Below are 17,332 nucleotides of genomic sequence, written 5' to 3' on the forward strand. Positions count from 1 at the left end.
TGTAAGTTGATCAAGAGAAATGTAAGTAGAAGAAAAGTAAGTTCACCAAGTGAAATGTAAGTTGACACATCCAAAGTTCAGCATGCAAGCTTTGCCACTTCCTAAGAGGTTACAACAAAGAAAAAGCTGCATACAAAGATAGAAGTCAAGAACTTGAGTGGGATGTGTACGATCTGATCTTGTAGTTCCAAAGCCATCGGATCCACGATCATAGAGGAAATTATCTATTTTATAATGACAGTTTTCGCTTGGTTAGCAGACAATCGAACTGTGCAGGTCTGCTCAAGCCTGAGGGAGACATCGATTTCATGATATATCTTGCCCTCAATCCCGATCAATATTGGTTTTAAAAATAACATGAAAAGAGTTATTGTAAACTCTTTAGGCCGCGATTAACTGCAGACTCTCAGGAGTCCAAGTCAAGATAATGAGTTCACTCGCTCTTTAAACCTGAAGGAGACGAGGAAGAGGAACAAGTCACTTATAGAACTAGCAGATGTTTTCTGGCTTGTTTTTGTAACACAACCAATTCAAAGTCGAGGACAGTGAGTTCAAACGAAATAGCGTGACTTAGGCAGAGGCGGACTTTACACTGGGCATACTATCTACATATATTTTGTATGAAAAATAATTAAGTACCGTATAACGAATATGAAAAATAATATGAAGATGGGGCTGGATTGGGCACACTTTGGGCAAAGCATCAACTAGCATCACAAGGCAAGGATTGAAGTGGAACCCACAAGGCAAGAGAAAGAGAGTAGGTTCTAGACGCACTTGGCGACGAGAAGTAGAGGCAGACATTTAAAGTTTGTTAACACCTGGAACAAGATGGAAAGAATGGCCTAGGACAGGAGACTATGGAGAAATATTGTGACAGACTGTAGGCCTACGTAAGTAAATAATATGAACTAAACATTGTACCTGTCTGTATGTAAGGTGTGGTAATGAACAATATTACATATGATAAGAAACTATAAAGAGACAAGAGACGTAGCCAGATTATTACGTAGAAGAACACATGGTAGACTGTGGGCATTACTTGGTCATTACTTTACTTACCCTACAGGTTTGTACAAACGTTGCAAGCGATAAACTAATGGAAACATACACACACCAACTGTAGAACACATATTTCTAGATAGTCACTGTAGTTATATCTAACAACAGCTTGTGGTAACAAGTTTACAAAGACGGTGTGGAAACACAAACTGAAAATAGACCCCCGAAGTGGTATACCTAGAGTCTTCACCAGGATTCGAACACGGGACTTCTGGTTCCAAGTGCTTTACAACTCAGCCACAGCATCTCCATATATTCATTTGGCGTACACTTATATATGGGCCCCACTAAAAACAATAACAAATAGCACTCTTTATTTGAGAAACATTGACAGCAGACAATCCTATTTCTACCAGCTGCCTATGAGATACAGAAAGACGTGACCACCGTGTATACTGGTGGTCGGTATGGAAGAGAACTTTGCTAGACTAGTAGACCCGTCATTAACGTGGATTAGTTACCTTATTTCCATAGTCCCACTTTGACACACGTAAAATATAGACAAAATACTTTTTAAAAAATTTATTGGGTGAAATGGCATCAATTATTTTGAATCAACCATGTAAATTATTTTTTTAATAAATAAAGAATAACACAAATTGTGTAGTTGGAAATATTTGTATCAATCATTTTTGTTTAGCGCAACTTTCTACAAGCCATAGATGAAAGTATGGCGAGCGGATGAGGCTGTAAAAAACATATCTCAAACTGTATCCTGAAGCGGAAAAAAAAGTTTATATTTACAAACAAAACAAACAATTTCCTTAAATAAACACAGCATGTGTAGGCCACACGTAGCCCATGCTGGTCTTTCAATGTCTAGTCAGAGTATAGAATACTTATTCTAATGCAGAGTGGCCCAACCTAATTCGACCCGCGGGCCATTTTAATTTCCGACACTCGTCTAGAGGGCCACATGACCGAAACGTTACAAAAACGAAATGAAATTGTTCTGAAACTATTTTGGTAGAAACTTGTGGATTTAATACTTAGCTAATAGGTTATTGGACAAGTATCTGGTACTTGTCAGAAAATAGCTTCATTTCTCGACTTAAAATGTGAGTACCAGGGTAGGTAGCTTAACCACCGACTCATTTTATGGTCTCTTTTCCCCATGGATCCTCCAATCTCTAGGCGTAGTTTAACACTCTTTTAGTCGCGACTCAAACCAAGAATGCCGCCATATTTATTTAATAATGCCGTTTTTATGTTGTCATTTTATTCAATAGTCAGACACTTTCTGTATACAATAAATATGTTGGCTTATTAACATGTTCAACAAAAAAACTAAAGATAGGTTCACTTTTCCTGGTAGATTCTACATTCAGAGTTCCAATTCATAAACACACAAATGTTAAAGATCATAATACCAATCCATCGGAGAAAAAAGGAGGGCCCAAACGTAAATAAAGATACATTTTTTCAACCTTTTTTTTTGGAAGGGAGATTTCTACACTTTGTGCCGACGATTCGGTGGGCCGGATGGAACCATATCGCGGGCCGGATGTGGCCCGCGGGCCGTATTTTGGGCATCACTGTTCTAATGTACTGACTACTTTAATGCATACCTAGTCAAAGTATAAACTCATTTACTTTGGTAATAAAGACATCGTGTAGCGTGTGTAGTTCACCTCTTCAAAGTTTGTCTAGCCATTTGATCTGGATCTCAAGTATTAGATCAACCCCATCAAATGCCCATTGGATTTCAATGTATAATTCTTATGGGGGTCTGTTGGGACGGTGTATTTGCTAAGACTTATTATGCAGATTCAAAAAAAAAATATTTCGTGGAAATGGAAAACAACAGGGGGAGTTATGGTGGGATATTGAACAACTAACAAGGCCAAGGACAGACAAGAGTGGTTCTTTTCTTTTATTCTCCATCTTCTCCAAAAGTTCTTATGGAAATAGTTTCAAACTACATATTTGATATTTGTATTCACATAACTGTCTGTAAACGACAATTGTCTACAAAACATGTCGCTGTCTAAACCTAATTTTGTTTTCAATGATTAGTTGGGTATGAAAGAGAAGATTCCGTTCAGGCTATAGAAGACTACACTAACTGAACACAACTGGTCAACAGAGGAAACCAACTGATCTTGCTTAATGACAGCAATGTAAAAGTGGAATAGACTGTTCCTGACAACAAAAGATTTATAGAAGTGCAATGAATCCCGGAACTTCTTCATAGACAAATAGTCCGGCAAGCTAAACATAGGTTTCTAATGACTAATGCATATATCTAATACAAAAATCAATATTTTTATTTCATTTCGCCGTCATTTTTGTTCGTATAAAAAAAAATGTTAAGACTTGCAATTTGACTTCCACTGCTTACCTAATTAGGGATCCACATGGGCCATTACGGTTTATGTGAAAACATCAAGGGATCCTAATAAGGGATCCACATGGGCCCCTATCATGTAACCCAGACGTGCCTACATTTCCGTCATAGTCATATAGTCGTACACTTAAAGTTTTGTTCACATCTTACAAACTCGGCCATGTCCTGAATACAAAATGAAAAAAAGTACAAACTTGCGTCCATTGATAAACAAAACCTTTCATTTAGAAACAGATTCCTTGAGGAATGGTTGACATAGATAGTCATTATTACCATAGAATAGACTTCAGCGTTACAGACATAGATAGTCATTATTACCATAGAATAGACTTCAGCGTTACAAACATAGATAGTCATTATTACCATAGAATAGACTTCAGCGTTACAAACATAGATAGTCATTATTACCATAGAATAGACTTCAGCGTTACAGACATAGATAGTCATTATTACCATAGAATAGACTTCAGCGTTACAAACATAGATAGTCATTATTACCATAGAATAGACTTCAGCGTTACAAACATAGATAGTCATTATTACCATAGAATAGACTTCAGCGTTACAAACATAGATAGTCATTATTACCATAGAATAGACTTCAGCGTTACAAACATAGATAGTCATTATTACCATAGAATAGACTTCAGCGTTACAAACATAGATAGTCATTATTACCATAGAATAGACTTCAGCGTTACAAACATAGATAGTCATTATTACCATAGAATAGACTTCAGCGTTACAGACATAGATAGTCATTATTACCATAGAATAGACTTCAGCGTTACAAACATAGATAGTCATTATTACCATAGAATAGACTTCAGCGTTACAGACATAGATAGTCATTATTACCATAGAATAGACTTCAGCGTTACAGACATAGATAGTCATTATTACCATAGAATAGACTTCAGCGTTACAAACATAGATAGTCATTATTACCATAGAATAGACTTCAGCGTTACAGACATAGATAGTCATTATTACCATAGAATAGACTTCAGCGTTACAGACATAGATAGTCATTATTACCATAGAATAGACTTCAGCGTTACAGACATTCACGATTTCCAGCTATAAATAACTCGAGCAGTTACAAATAAACCGATTCAATGTGGGAACAAAGAAGGCGTCTAGTGTGGATGCACCTTCAAGCATAATACCTTGCGGATATATTGTATTACATGAAATGTGTCTCATGGGTGTCTCGTGTCTACTGTGTCTTGGATCTCAGGGTTGGTACAAAAAGATTGCACAAGTGCTGTAAAGAAACTGAAAGTGGGGTTCAAATCAGATGTTTGTCGACTTGATTAAAAAGATCAACTGTAGGTCAGAAATAGGTTGAGAAGTGTGCTGGACACCCAACTCTCTCATCCAAAAGATATTGTGGGCTTAAACTATCTATCCCCCAATCACACACACACACACGCACAAGCAGACACACACACATACACAGTCACCCAAGTGACGCTTTTGCATAATTGATGCACTCCACAGTGTTGAAAAGGGCAGTATGTATGTGCATACATGGAATACGCCAGCACCCTTGTTAAGTCAGAGACCGCTTCTTCGGCCAGATATATAGCTATCTGTCACGGCTGTGGGATATGACATTTGATTAGCCCAGTCATTTGAAATGAATGAGCCATATTACATGTCACACGGCTAATGTGCATGCACTTAGATGTAGGTCACAGCGAACAACAACCATTACGCCTGGGTTGTTTTGACTTTACTTCTTCAATATACGCATCCTTCTCAAATATACATTGCCTAAACTATCTATCAATCAATGTCTAGAAAGGCTTCAATGTAGACGTACAAGGCAAATAGAGTGACGACAGAAAGGAAACGGAATTATTCAATCCCGGCCGTCTGAAGCTTAGGTTTAACTCGTTTGTCTTAAAAAGGATTTAATTTGATTTTTCAAAAGGAAACGAATCAATTACTCATCAAACAGTACACAGGACAACATGATTAAGGCTAAATGCGAGCCTAGAACTTAAGAAAGACTGACAGGAAACAAAAGACGATAGGCCCCGTCGTGAAGAGAGATTGCTAATGAGCAGGAACACCGTACATACATAAGATTTCCGCATTGATAAACCTATCTGATCTAAATCTGTGCTTTGTGTGTGGTGCTGTTACACGAATCTTATTCAATGGCATGCGCCAATGGGATTGCTTTTGTTACAGATTTTACTTGTGAAACATTGAGAGATTTTGAAGTATGAATGAACAACAAAAAACATGTCTCATCCCATTGAAAACAAAAATTCGAATGTTCAGTGAGTCCAACAAGAAACAGTCGATTATCTTCTGTAAATCAACGTCTGTATAGGGAGAAGTGCAAGAAAGCCTCAAAGCCTCCCTGCCCTAGTCCGCGACTCCCTGCCCTAGTCATACTACCAAGGAGCCGACGAGTTCAACTACATTAAGCGCGTTATCACGTCGACCCATTGACTCGCTATCCTTCACCTGGCTCACGCACAACTACACTGCTCACTCGCACACGCGACTTGCCGTAATCTTAGTGCTATAACCAGTTCAAAGCCACAGCTTAGTAACAGTGGCCGCAGCTTGCACTAGATTCCTATACGCCTTCTTGCCTGTGTATGTTTGCACTGCTATACCTCAGTCTAATCTGGATGTATCGAGCCGTTCACTACTACTTGGAAGTATCCAGATTTCGATCAAATCTCTGTTTGCATAGTGTCAGCCAAAATGAACAACTCAACTGATACAAAGGGTGTATAAATAGTGACTTCCATTGAATGGATCAAAAGCATACAAGCCAACAAGTTCATTTACATACATAATTGAGATGTAACCCTATTAGAAACGTGTTTAAGTGTCGGCCTAAATGTATATCAACAGTAAACGCTGGAAAGAGCGACATGCTTCTGTATGTAAAAGTAAGAAGATAATACTCATGTGCTTACCATACACGTCATTTCTTTTTTTACTGATGAACAGATTTAAGAGAAAAAAAAATATATATAAAATATTCGGTCAATGTGTAAGCTACGTGTTTGGTTGTACAAAACGATTGGTTTAAATTTAGAAGGCAATCATTTCTCCATTACACACCTAATTAAGCCTGGTAAGTGGAACCATTTGATGTTACTAGGGCATGTTCAAATGAAATCATCAGCAAGGAGGTTTACTACTGCCTAGGGGGCACTCGCTCCAATCAACGTGTCATCTCAGGGAACTCTCAACCATACCATTCCAGCAAGAGGAAGATAAAAAATAATTTTGAAATAGAATTATTTGACTAGCACCGCCACCCCAGGCAACAGTATGACATCACCAGACTCAATGATGCAATGCTTTATCTCATTGCTGACTCACAGATACACACACACACACGTAGATTTCTGTTGGGTTTTATCTGTTATACTTACTCACTCACACAAAGTAAAAAAAAAACAACCTAGATCTAAAAGCAACACTCTCGCACCTGGCACTCCTAATGTATGAGTCCAAGAAATGAGGAGTCGCTGGACTCAATGGGAAGGTCCAGGTAAGCAAGATAAAATGATTTCTGTCGCTATCACTTATCATTCAAATAACATAGACTACAGATCTGTGCATACTTCGTAAGCGCATTTTTTGTTGCTGTTGTGTGGTTAGCAAACTAAACGATGCACTATTTCGATGTGAGTACATACCGTACACCTTTCAGGAGACATACATTTCAAACATAATTCCATGTACATATAAAAGGGAGTGAGCAGCTGTATCATCAGTGGTGAACATAATTCAGTCGCAAGATGACATTATGATTGATGACACCAAACTCCCAACTATGATCAGTTGGAGGAGTACTTTCTTTGTATGTCATACTTAATAAATCAACAGGCAGTTCAAACAAATAGTATAGATTAAGACAGTGATGCCCAAAATACGGCCCGACGTGGTTCCATCCGGCCCGCCGAAACGTCGGCACAAAGTGTAGAAATCCTCCTAAACAAAAAAAAAGGGTTGAAAAAATGTATCTTTACCTACGTTTGGGCCCTCACTTTTTCTATGACGGATTGGTATCATGATTTTAACATGCTTGTGTTTATAAAATTGGACTCTAAATGTAGAATCTACCGGGAAAAGTGAACATGGTAATAAACCAACATATTTATTGCATAAAGAAAGTGTGGCTGTCTTCTAAAACAACAACATAAAAACGGCATTGACGGCATTCTTGGTTTGAGTCGCAAATAAAAGATTGTTGGAGGTTGGAGGATCCATGGGAATATTTACCTCAAAGAGACCACAAAATGACTCGGTGGTAAAGGTGCCGACACTGTTGCTCACATTAAGTAGAGAAACGAAAATGTTTTCTGATGTGTAAAAAAAATATAATTGTCCAATAACCAATTAGTTAAGTATCAAATTCACAGGTTTCTACCAAAATAGTGTCATAAAGATTTCATTTTATTTTTGTAACTTTTCGCTCATGTGGCCCGCGAGACAAGTGTTGGAAATTAAAATGGCCCGCGGGTCGAATTAGGTTGGGCATCACTGGATATAAGGACTTTTGAACTGAAATAATATACCTTTCTTTAAAGTGGGCCGAGCATTCCAACTGATAATCAAATTATTACATCATTTCATTTAATTGGCAGATCTAAACTAATCCACACACTATTGTCATATCTAAACTAATCCACAAACTATTGGCAGATCTAAACTAATCCACACACACTATTTCTACAACTTTAGTGAATTTTAAAAAAAAAGGTAAAAGAGATTTACTAGAAGAAGATTCCGGACATAGTATTGCATTCTTACTATAACACGACACTAGCAGAAGATTACAGCTCACAGATCAAGACATTAACAAAACATTAGGAGAGGGGGGAGTAGAAACATAATATTACTATACTTTAGAACGAGCATGTTTATGTAGTGTACTAGAGCCTAGGAAGACAATATCTCCCAAACAGAAAAACATTTCAAGCAATGAAAATCATGCTAAAAAAGAGAAACGCTTCGCCTAATACTAATACAGACATTAACAGGTAAAAACCTTACATCAGGGGAGTTTGTTTCTCATCAGGGGTTTAGTTGATATAATAAATAGAGCTAGGCATTGCTACACTCTAGAACACTGATGTGGTCCCGGGGCATAGCCTAAAGATAGCGTTACCCCCCCCCCCAACTCACTGACCTGAGCCAAACACACGTACACTAAGTTTCTAACCTTTTTCTAAGTTCCACGAGCAGATCTCATATTTGTAATATTTAGTACAACTTATCTTCAGCGTTCCTCTATACTTTAGAACGAGCATATCAGAAAGTAGGTAAAATTAATTTCAAAAAGTGCTTTTCAATAAAGATTTAAGGAGGGGGGAGTCGCTTAAACCTATTTTATACATAAACAAATGACAAAGGAACGGCCAATGAATGTTAACCACATTTGTACGTTCAAATGAATGTTTACTTGGTCAATTATTAATATTCTAATCCAGGCTTTGGGTGTCAAGCCTGGTTGACAAATACAACCGATTCATTCTCTAGGAACACTTGACAATATTGTTATCCCACGTGACACTAGCGCGTTCAATGACTTCCTCCCTTGCTTGTCCTAATCCCAGCCCAGCAAACCACATTCTGGGATTTTGTAAGAGCGACAATTATCTGTCTAGAAATAGATCACATTTCCCAGTCGAGACAAAAGGTAAAAGTTCATAGAGTTTAATAGGCTTTAAAAAAACAACAACAATATATTATTGTCACAGTAAACATACACAGCACAATTATCCAATGGGAAAAAAACAACAGCTTTGTAAAAAGCGGACAAAAGATTTAGACCTATGCCCTAGTAGTGCACTAAAAACATGTACAAATCTGTCTAATAAATACCAGCTGTTTCTTAAGTAATAAACCTGGTAATGAATGAGAAAGAGTATGACCTGGTCTCCACTATGACGACCTCGCAATGGTTTGAGGAATACAAAAACTATGCAAGTACTTTGAAGTGTCAGATCCAGATAGGTGCACTCTATTCACTATCAGCACCACAAAACACATTGGTTGTTTCCTAAGTTTAAAGAAGGTCAGTTTGGATCTATCAACTCGACGGCCCTACCAACAAGCTCAATCAAAAGTTCCCACTATTCAATTCGTCATATCGTAGAGCAGTTTTTGTCCCACTTTCATTTTTTTTGGTAATAAAAAGGAGGATAAAAAACAAGAAAAAAAATACGTTTAAAAAATACAAAAGATTATATTAAGCATAGTTGTGTCAATTAGTTTCGATCAGTCATGTAATTTAATTTGTAATAGATCTAGATTAACAATGAGCAAGCTCATGGCTCCAGCCTTCTCAAGCCAACACGGTAACCACTCTGCCAGTGGAGAGCCTATGTACATGGAAGATTGTATAGTTATATATTGTTTCTATAGTCTCATCCTATTTTTTCATGTTGTGTTACTAAGCCTCATAGGACGACCTATAAAGGGGACTAATTCAGCTTGTACCACCACTTCAGTCAAACAAAACATTTAATTACCAATAGTTATTTAAATGATTTTTAAAAATTGATTCTTGTGTTGTTTGGTAAAAGAAATAATTGTGCGAAATTTCAGCTTGATCCGAGATCGGGTGTGGGAGAAATAACGTGCACAAACTTTTGACCAGACAGAGTAGTGAGTTGATATAAGCTTTGTAAAGATAGACATCAAAATAAGGAGGTGAAATAATAGAATGAACTTAGTCTGACTACATCTATTCAGTAGTCAGTATTACTCTTTAAACTTTTTTTTCATCATCCAAATTCTCTAGAGCACTTTTCTCCACCTCATTGCAGACCTATACAGCTTCTTGATTATTGCTTGGTTGTTTATGTACTCTCGAATGCCAACCATTTACTACAAATGTTAACATTTCACAGACTCGCTATTTCACTTAACCTAAGCTGAGCTTTCACTTTTGACACCGACTATGGTAGTGGCATCACAGTAAAAATGACCAATTATCAACAAAACTTTCTGGGCGGGAGAAATATTTGAAAGACGGACATCGTTTTTTTTTTAATCCTCTAGAATCTTCCTCCCACCCTTTTTTTTTTTTGGAAATAAGTTTGATAATAACATGATGTGTTTTTAACCTCTTTTTGTTTCTTTTAATCTGATAGCTACTTAATGTGGCCATCATAGTCTTGAAGTTTTGTAGTAACGGCCCTGCTCTCAGGTTTTTGTTTACCACCATTATTCCATTCCTCCAAAGGTGTCATTAATGATGTACAAAGCATAAAAGCTGATTGATACTTTACAATGAAACTCCGTACGTTTTCTAGTGATTGTTTTCGAAGCCAACATTTCCAGGGTAGGCCAATAAACACGGCATTTCGCTGGCCACGCTGAAACATTAGGAGACGAAGTACAGACAGCGCCATGAATGCAGCACATTTCAGTGGGTCGTAAACTCAAAAGCCTACAACTGGTTCTAATAGAAATACCAACGAAAGACATTCCGATACTTGTCAAATTAGACTGATGTAGAGAGAGAGAGAGAGAGAGAGAGAGAGAGAGAGAGAGAGAGAGAGATTCTTTAAAAAAAAAAGACCGGTAACTCTGTGCAAGTGTCAGGAGCACACGGCTATAAAACGCTGATATATTTAAGAAAGAAATGAACTGGAGATAAAACTTGGTAATCCGAGATAGAGACGAGAAAGCCAGAAATCATGGGTCAGCATATGCTGGGTGTCGTGGAATAGATGCAGAGATGAGATACAACCAATGTTCCTGTCAGACACTAGGACAAACAAGTCGTACGGAGTGAAGATGTTACTCGTACAGATTTCAAAGAAATGCACACATACCACTTGGACCTGGTCAAATCTACCATTACCTCCAATACACAAACATCAGATATTGCCGTTTAGTGAATTCCTAGCTTAACTAAGTCAGTCTTATCTACATTTATCAACATAAACTCAAAACAAAACCAAAAAAAAAAAAGCGACCTCTCTAATCAATAGGCCTACAAATGTATTAAAGAAATTTTTGTCGTGTTTTCTAAAGTATCCACATTTCTTACAGATGAGAGCAAAACTAATAACAATACATACCGGTACGAGCCCTTACTATTAATTATCGCCCCAGGGTGTTTCTATGTACGTTTGAGACAAGGGCACCAAAACGCCTTTAGTTCTGATGGTGTTCATGTTGTGACAGGATGGAGAAACAAGGATGTGTGTGGGTGAGGTGGGGTGGAAAGAGTCAAGAAACAATCTTACCTTGACATTGAAATCCCTGTTTGCCAAATCCCCTGAAAAGAAAGAGTTTTGTTTTATTTACCGACTACAACACAAATTAAACACAGAAGTACACACAAAATTAAACACAGGATTACACACAGAACTAACAACAGGATTACACACAGTACTGTGTTTTAGGCCGATTTAGCTCTCAACGACTTATCGAGATTTAAAATCCAAGATGTCTAACTCCCGTTTTATTCACCACCATCCGTATTTCTAACCATTCCATGTTTTTCTTCTCCTCACAGCTTCCCTTCTATATTACTCATCTTTAAAAAAATGGCTTGAATGATGCCTTTGTCCTTAATGGATCCAACAATTCACCAGACATTTCATCAATCTATACTTCAACGGGACAAATGAGTACACTGAAGGTTTTAAAAAGTTGTGCTATCAAGTTATTTCCAACTCAGAATGAATCTGGTGGAGTGAATGGCTAAAGTTAATAAAAACTTAAATAGAGGAAGCTAAACGTAAATCACTAGGTCTCAGATGTTTGGGAACATTGATACTATAGTCAATATTCGTATGAGAGATGGTCTTAGTGTTTAATAATAGTAATAATAATAATAACAATAATAATAAGGCTTGTCTTTGAGTCCGAAGATCAATGAAATCTAAACTCTTCTCCTAAATAAAACAATCAGACTGAAACGATGAATTGTGATCGAGGCACCTGTAAAGAGTTTTACAAGAAAGAAAAACACATGCTAATACATTCTACATTGCCACTGTTGTCAATAAAAAGTCTCTTTAAAAAAAAAAAAAGCTTGCTCCACAAAATGAAGCTCCCAGACTCCTCTGGGAACATACACTGTTTTCACGAGATCCTCGCCACTTTGATTTTTTTTTAATTAAAAAAAAAAAATTATTAAGACACTTTCACTTAATTACCTACTATGCCTACTGGTTTATGAATACAACACATGTACCTTTAGATTAGTTGTAACTTAAGATACTTATTTGTTAGTTGGAACATACTGCTTCAATGATCATGTGATAGTCACTTTTATTTCCTATGAATTTCATATAATTATAAGTCTGAAGGTCCGTCATAAAAATGTATAGCCATAATAGAAGGTGGTGATCAGAGCTTTAAAAAGTTTCCATAATAAATAGAAGCTCAGTTTGTATAAGTTTCGTAAGTGGTAGGGCAAGCCGAGCCATCACTAGCAAGTCATAAATAGCTCGTTTATAATATAATAAACTATAACTAACTTCTCAAATACAATTTAGAAATGTGAGATATTATCTACAGTTAGCAAAAAAAAAATGTTTTTGTTCCTTCTTGTAATGTTTACATTCACTGACATACACACAACTATGCACACATAAATAGATGAAGATTTCAAAAATGATCTATCCTGCTTGAAAATTTAATAAGCCCAAGAGAGGGTCAGAAAGAAAAAAATATGCTGCTGGTATTTGTAGACCAGGTCACAGGGTTTGTATTGGCTGCCTAACTTACAATGACGTCAGTGGTGCTGCCTATGTTCTGCATTCTTCTCTGCCCCTGTCCCCCTCTCCCCCCCCCCCACACGATCTGCTTCATCACGTGATTATTTAATTCCAAACAAGCCAGTCTAGGACAAAATTTTGCAGCATGCATTCATATACTTGCATGTGTGGCAGCATTAATAATATATTTTTTTTAATTTATGCATCTAAAAACAGCTTTAGTTAAAATGAATAACTTATCAACAACATTTTATAACGTCTACAACTCCAGCTCTTCAACTGAACTGGGGGGGGGGGGGGGGGGGAGATAGCTAGTTGCAGTAATTATTCTATTTTCTAGGATAAAGTCAAAATTTGATGTCCTTCCATAAAGAGCTAAAAGAATAACAGACAATCAAGATAAATGTATTTGTATAACTAAGGACTTCTGCTTCAAAAGACTAATGTAAATGTTTTCTCAGCTTAGAGGCTTGTACCTTGCATGTGTTACTTTTGTAACACAATGCATGGCCTATTAAGTACAACCAGCTAAATCCTCTAAGTCTAACAGCTTCATTTCCTTCTCTTTTTTTTTTCTCCTGCATAATGAGCTGACTTCATGCAGCTTCAGTCAAAACATACTGCTGTACTGATTACTATACAAGTAACACACAAACACACACCCAAATGATGTGTACTAATAGGATTGCAAAGTGAAAATGAAGAGGAACTAATCTAAACCAGGCAGTTTAAAAGGTGAGATGGGAAGTGGAAACTAACTCAAACCTCCATCCAATTTAAATATACAAAATAAAAGCCAATTGAACCTGAGAACTTAAACAAGAAATAACATTAATAAGTGATAGTACAAAAGCAATACACTATTAAATAAGTAGAAACAGTTGTTACAAGAACTGAAAAGTATCTAACAATTATGTACACCGTTCAAAACAGCAGACAAAGCAATTTTTAGAAACTGATAGACTACTTGCTATCCAGACTTCATTGACCGTTACTGCCCATAGGAATTCGGTTAATAACACAAATGTATATATATTTTTTTTTGTGATTGCAGTTTGTAGGTTAATCACTAACATGACCAGTAAAGTGTCCCATTGACCAGTAGAATTTTAAGCTACCTAGAAAGACTGAAACTGTTTCAAATATGTCCACACAACAACACACCTACTGGCTTCACCAACAATTCAAGGACTAATATAAATATCCCTGGAAAGTGAATGTAAATGTTTACTTTGTAGTGTTGCACAGGATAACCAATTATCAGCACAAAACAGGAACTGCTGTCAGTCAGGCACACATAGATTTGTTATCATAACACATCCGTTTCACAAACTAATCAAAATAATCAAGAACATAGATCCTATTCTAATAGTTTACACTTGATTAATACTTCAATCAGTATCCTAATATTACATCCTAGTTGCCAGGTGTTAACTTCAACTGACTTTATCAATAATAAAATCAAAGCTTCCTTAAGTAAGTTCTCAATCAAGAATAACTTGAGCAATATTAAAATCTGACTTCATATGACTTTACTCAATACTAAAATCCAACTAACTACTTACTCATACATTCACACTACTGATCACATGATCATATTTTATAATCTTCCTTGTTTATTTACCTATCAAGCACATTTCACTATCATTAAATAAAGAAGCAATGTATTAAGTTAGTATTTCTATTGTGTCACTTTTCACCTCGTGACAGCTGACATCATTATTATGCTGGTGAAAAAAGTGAGTTTGGGGTGGTTTGACTGTATGACTGCTGATTGGTAATGTAGGAAGAGTTACACTACAGATCAAAAGTTGGTGGTTTTTTATCCAGATAGATGAATAATAATAATAATTTTATTTATAAAGCTCTGCTAACAATTAAAATGTAGGCTCAAGGCGCTGTGATAACATTACAAACATAAACATAAGCTAAAATGACAAACTAAAAATGTTTTAAACAGTTTTAAAAGTTTTAATGACATGTTAACCTTATGAGGCTTATGCCTATGTAGCAGCTAGGTGTGTTGCTATGGAATAGGTCTGTGGTTTGTGTCCTGGTTGGAGCTAGCCTTTTGCCATGTTTAATTCACCATTACCTCCCATCAAAATTTTGTCTTTGAACATCCATAACCATCACATGTGTATTTATGTATGAGATAATTATTATCCATGCTCAATAAATACACAAGTGTTACATTTGTTGTCTTGTTCTTTTCCTTATTAACTGAGCTGTACATCCTTAATCTGAGTTTCTTATGGTACTTTAAGATCTACAAATAATTAGAGAAACACTGAGAAAATGAAAACCTGAAAAAGTGAAATTTCACACAAAACCTTTGTTTTAAGTCTGGTTAGCTAATAATTCTTGGCAAATATAATATTGACATTTTCAAGATTAATGCAATTTTGTTCCAGTATAACAATTTTTGAAATCCAAAAGTGGAAAAAGGATCATGGAAATTTTCTCAGAACACAGTTGCATGAACAAAACTCTAGATCTAAACTGGTGGACTAAAAACCTAGATTCATACAGCCTTATAATCTACAACATGATAATAATAAAACAATGTTGTGGTTATTATTTATTTCAGTTTTTATAATTTTTATTAGTAAAGCTACTTATTATAGATAGATTTAGTAGATCTACTATCACTTATAAATTTCTACATTTTTAGAAGTTTATAGGTCTAGAATCTAGATCTTATAGATCTACATTATTCTACATAGATCTAGATATCTATATAAATATGATTTTTTTTTAATTGAACTAATTCAAGTTATCTACATTTACTATCATTATCATTTAGATCTAGATTTGCATTTAAACTTTAAACTCTATATAGATCTAGTCCTAGATCTAGAATCTAGATAGAGGTCTATAATAGTATAGTATAGACATAGAAATAGAATATCATAGTTGCATATTATAGACATAGTTATTATTATACATATGTCATATGTCATATGTATATATAGAATTATAGAATATAGATCTATAATCTATAGTCTGATTCTATAGGCTATAGATCTATATTTATATTATTATAATATAATAATAATAATAATAGGAATATAGAAATATAGAGATAGATATAGATCTCTCTCTCTCTCTCTGTATATATATATATATATATATATATATATATATATATATATATATATATATATAGATCTTATATAATATATATAATGTTATATAGTCAATGCACATCTAGATTAGATCTCTATAAACTCTATAGAGTCTGTCAGTGTCACAGGTCAAAATAGTCGATTACGAGATATTCGATAGAGGCATCCCTGGATTGGCTAAATAAAATGAGATGTGTTAATCTAATTTTCTCCAACACTCACCAAATAAAATCCTTACAATGACTACAGAAAGTTGGTTGCTTGAAAAAACGAGCTAAGAATTTATGATTTTTTACTTCGTGCACATTTTTTTGACGTAAAGCTCCTCGTCTGTGTACTCCTTTAGAGATAGGCTCCTTGTCGGCCATTTTTCTCGAGTGAATGTTTTTGTAAAACCAAACGCAGCAGCCAGTGAGAGCTGCGGCGCTGTGTGTAGTAAAATGATTTGGAAGAAAACTCGCAACGAGAGCTGTTGTTACCAACAGAATTGTGAGCGCTTTGTTAAATCGCTTAGATATAAGACTAAACTAGATCTGGATTATATAGATCTTAATCTATTTATTTTTGTTATGTTTTTAGAAAGCAAATAGATATAAATAAACACACTAGACTATTTCTATGTGACTAATGGGGAAACTGTCTTACAATATTGAAATTGTGTAATCTAAATCTACACTTTTTGAAGACAAGATAGAATAGAACACATAGATCTAGATCCTGATCTTTTTTGCTACAGATAATCAAAATGCATGTAGACATGGATCTAGAACTGTACAAATATCTACTGATCTACCAGACGTAGCCTAGTCCTGTTCACCAGATATTTTTTTTTTTTAGACTGAACCACACAAAGTTAACACTCATAGATCTAGAATCTAGACTCTATAGATAGAAACTCGTACAGTAGGACATTAATAATGTTTTGTAAGGAACGGCTGCAATTTATAATTTAAGAATGACACATGTTTTCTTTATTATCCTTTAAAACCAAACTATTTCAGATATAGAAGCTGCGGACGACCATATAATTATAATATAGGCTACCAGACTTATTGTTTGATTCG

General features: G+C 35.6%; 1 protein-coding gene across 2 annotated transcripts in view; it reads right to left on the reverse strand.

Moving 5' to 3' along the window:
• Positions 1-16,695, reverse strand: part of LOC106063800 (calcium-dependent protein kinase C) — a 108,685-nt gene extending 91,990 nt beyond the window's left edge. The window contains exons 1-2 of one of the 2 annotated variants that reach the window (XM_056021019.1): positions 16,491-16,695; positions 11,659-11,690 (exon numbers count right to left, since the gene is read on the reverse strand). In XM_056021019.1, the coding sequence (XP_055876994.1) occupies positions 11,659-11,690; positions 16,491-16,636 (178 nt within the window). In that variant the 5' untranslated portion in view covers positions 16,637-16,695. The remainder of the gene's footprint in view (positions 1-11,658; positions 11,691-16,490) is intronic. The other variant, XM_056021017.1, reaches the window with a different exon arrangement.
• Between the last annotated feature and the right edge of the window lie 637 nt (positions 16,696-17,332).

Source organism: Biomphalaria glabrata, chromosome 2 (assembly GCF_947242115.1).
Source record: "Biomphalaria glabrata chromosome 2, xgBioGlab47.1, whole genome shotgun sequence".
NCBI lineage: Eukaryota > Metazoa > Mollusca > Gastropoda > Planorbidae > Biomphalaria > Biomphalaria glabrata.